Source organism: Leopardus geoffroyi, chromosome C2 (genome assembly GCF_018350155.1).
Source record: "Leopardus geoffroyi isolate Oge1 chromosome C2, O.geoffroyi_Oge1_pat1.0, whole genome shotgun sequence".
NCBI classification, from domain to species: domain Eukaryota; kingdom Metazoa; phylum Chordata; class Mammalia; order Carnivora; family Felidae; genus Leopardus; species Leopardus geoffroyi.
This window is the reverse complement of record NC_059333.1, coordinates 14,679,470-14,683,076: the sequence shown is the minus strand read 5'-3', so window position 1 is coordinate 14,683,076 and position 3,607 is coordinate 14,679,470. Positions and strand designations below refer to the sequence as shown.

The following is a 3,607-nucleotide window of genomic DNA, read 5'->3' as shown; positions in this document are numbered from 1 at the left end:
TGTAGTGATTCAACACTTGAGACTTGATTTCTTCTATGTCAGCAGAACAGGGTTAATGGAAGCCTCACCAAATCTAATTCACTAACGTCTAACTTACTACTGGAGAACTTCAGTCCACTTTCTCTTATATTTTAGGATACAGTTATTAGAGTAATCTTCTTTCTAAAATTATGTAGTATGTTTAATATCCTTTACAATTTATAATTAGTCCGCATAAAAACATTGAAATTTCTCACTCCATACAGAACAAAAGGCCACAATTGTTTGTTTTCTTAAAAATATATGTCTAGGGGCACCTGGGTGGCTCAGTCAGTTGAGAGTCCGACTTCGACTCAGCTCATGATCTCATGGTCTGTGGGTTCGAGCCCCGCGTCGGGCGCTGTGCTGACAGCTCAGAGCCTGGAGCCTGCTTCCGATCCTGTGTCTCCCTCTTTCTCTGCCTCTCCCTCATTCTCACTTTGTCTCACTCTGTCTCTCAAAAATAAATAAACTTAAAAATTTTTTCAATAAAAAATATATGTCTAGATTTTATCATGTGAAGATATGGAGTAGACATTAAAGATGAAATCATTTCTTTCAAACCAAAAAGACAGTTGATGATTTGACTTAAAAAAATGTTTATTTATTTATTTTGACAGAGAGAGAGAGAGAGAGCATGAGAGAAGGCGAGGGGCAGAGAGAGAGGGAGAGAGAATCCCAAGCAGGCTCTGCACTGTCTGCATAGAGCCTGACACAGGGCTCGAACTCACACCCTGTGAGACCATGACCCAAGCTGAAATCAAGAGTCTGATGCTTACTCAAGCCATCCAGGTGCCCTGATGACTTTACTTGCTAAAGTAAAAAAATTTTAAATGATAAACACAAATATCAGAAATATCCATTCAGATGTTTAAAAGTAGTTTTGAAGACACAGAGTAAACAAATAATATGAAAATCTTATATGTGAAGGTCATATAATATATTTTTATTTAAACTTATATTTTTCCATTTTGTAAAATTTGAAACAAATGCACTAGAAGAAATAACTAGTTGATATTAAGAAAGAAACATTCCTCAGTACTACATCTATATAACTACAAGAAAACTGCTTCAACATCTTTCTTCAATGAATGTATTTTCCAATTACTGGAATTCAAGTTATTTCTAATCCATAATAGGTAACAGTATAAGTCAAATTTGTAAGCTAATGATAGGACAGGAGATCAATAGGTCGCATGGATCTTGATATAGTAGTTATTGCATTAAATTTCTAGACATAGGAGGTATTATGTTCAAACATAAGATTAGTAGAAGCCAGATCCACAGGTTGGTTGGTAAAAAGCAGACTGGCAACTTCTAGAAGAGAAGGACATTGGCCGATAAAAGCTCGATCTACAACTCAGGGATGAAAAAGCATTGGGACCACACCCCATTGATTGGAAACCACTGGATCCAAAGCCCAGAAAGGGAGAGCCATAACCAAAAGATTGAAAGCCATTGGAGCCAAAGTCCAGAGACCCAGAATACGTTGTCTGGCAGGGGCTGTAGAACATGGAGGTCCTTGGTCGGTAGCAGGACGTCTGGCAGGGGCTGGACACCAGGTAGGATGTCCGGAAGCCGGTGGGGTCACAGCAGGTCTCCTGACAGCCACTGTAGAGAGAGGAGCCCAGCTGACAGCTGCTGGGAGAGCGGAGATTAGTGCTGAAGAACAGGTTGTTGGGGTAGAGAGATCCACAGGAAGATCCTGGGTAGCGCAGGAACCCCCCAAGGGACTGAGAGGAGATGTTTCCAGAGCAGCAGTTGTGGGACATGGTGACAGGAGATGTGCTTTACAGCAAGATTCTGAGTTTGAATGTCACATCTTGGACTGGGGCATTTATATACCCTTATCATTGGGTGTGCCGTTTGCATGACACATAAAAACAGGTTACCTTCTGCTTTTAATTGAATTGAAAAGATCATCACAATCAAACGCATGTAGTTTTTGTGGTTTTACAACTGGAAAGCACAGTAATGTTTGTGGCTTGGAATTCAGGTAATAGCATTGAATCTTCAAAGCTATTAGTCATCTTCCTCTACCAAAGGTCACCCAGCAGATCACTCAGAGAACTGCTTTAGAGGTAGACAGTGTCTGGGAGGAGGAAGGCTGGCTTAATTAAAAATAATTGATACCCCTTTCACAATCTGCCTCAAATTGTTGCCATCTGGGATGGCAAAGTTGCTAACTAACTGATCTATTCATAGTCATTTCTTTTAAACAAAAACATACATTGATTGTTGCCAAGCAAGTTTCCTTAAAGAATGGTATCATCAGGAAGCAGCAATGGTAATATGCAAGATGTATGAGGAATTTTTGAAAGTCAGATCTCAATTTGAATGGCTTCAGTGAAATATTAACTGAGATTCCCTTATTTCAGGGAACTGAGGAATTCAGAGTTTGCTTAAAGTGTATGAAAACTAATAAGAGTCAATCTTGGGGGCGCCTGGGTGGTTCAGTCAGTTGAATGTCGGACTCTTGATTTCGGCTCAGGTCATGATCTCACAGTTCATAGGATCGAGCCCTGTGTCAGGCTCTGCACTGACAGCATGGAGCCTGCTTGGGATTCTCTCTCTCTCTCTCTCTCTCTCTCTCTCTCTCTCTCTGTGTCTCTCTGCCCTCCCCCACCTGCTCCCTCTCTCTCTTTCTAAATAAACTTATATATATATAAATATATATATATATATATATATATATATATATATATCTTAGTTTTTCTTTCTTGTGTGTGTATGTGTGTATGTGTGTGTTTACTGTGGTATAAATTAAATATTATAAATTGCTTTATGCTATTTTGGAATGTTAGAGGTGATTCATCTAAGATTGCTGAAAAAGCATTAAAAAACCAAAACGTGGCAAAAATGCCCAATGTATTTCTATCTTTAATCAGAAGTAGTGTTGATCATTAAAAAAAAAAAAAAAAAAAAAAAAACCTCCCCAGACTCTGGAAAATGTTCTTGTTCTAAAGAAAGTTTATAAGGTAATTGCCTTGAAGTATTGGACCAAAGGAGCCATCTTAAGGAGATTCTTCCTTGCCTCAGAAAGCAACATACATCACTTTGACTTAAATTGTTTTCAGGTGTTTCTGACAAGCATTACAAAATTTCTAAAATAATGGTCATATTTTTTCTTGTTCTATGACTCATATTCCACCTCAATGTAGTAGGGTAATGAAGATTGATACCTTGAGGAAGTAGAGAGATTGAGAAAGTTTATCTTCCTGTGGCTTCTGTGCTGTTTGATTTGTTCATTTCACCGTACAGCATTTCCCTTCCACTTCTGAACAAAAGTGTTGGAGTGCAAAAACCTCCATTTTGTGGAAGTAAGAATGTAAAAAAATTCCCTAATACGTGACTTATAGAATATTCTTCCACAGAAACAGCTTATATAAGAGCAGATGACATCCAAAAGCAAATTTGATTTAGGTGAGTTGAATACACGGATGTTTTGGTGTTCCATATTTTTGTTTTTGTTTTTATTTTTGTTTTTGAGACAGAGAGAGAAAGATTGTCAGCGGGGGAAAGGGGCAGATGGAGAGAGAGAATCTTAAGAAGTCTCCACGCTCAGCATAGAGCCTGCCACAAGGCTCGT

At 38.6% G+C, this 3,607-nt stretch overlaps 1 protein-coding gene across 1 annotated transcript; it reads right to left on the bottom strand.

The window, feature by feature from the left end:
- Nucleotides 1-943: 943 nt before the first annotated feature.
- On the bottom strand, nucleotides 944-1,849 carry LOC123576031 (keratin-associated protein 13-1-like). The gene has a single exon (XM_045437065.1). It carries the CDS (start codon nucleotides 1,788-1,790, stop codon nucleotides 1,284-1,286), a length of 507 nt encoding a protein of 168 aa, XP_045293021.1. The 5' UTR covers nucleotides 1,791-1,849; the 3' UTR covers nucleotides 944-1,283.
- Nucleotides 1,850-3,607: the final 1,758 nt, after the last annotated feature.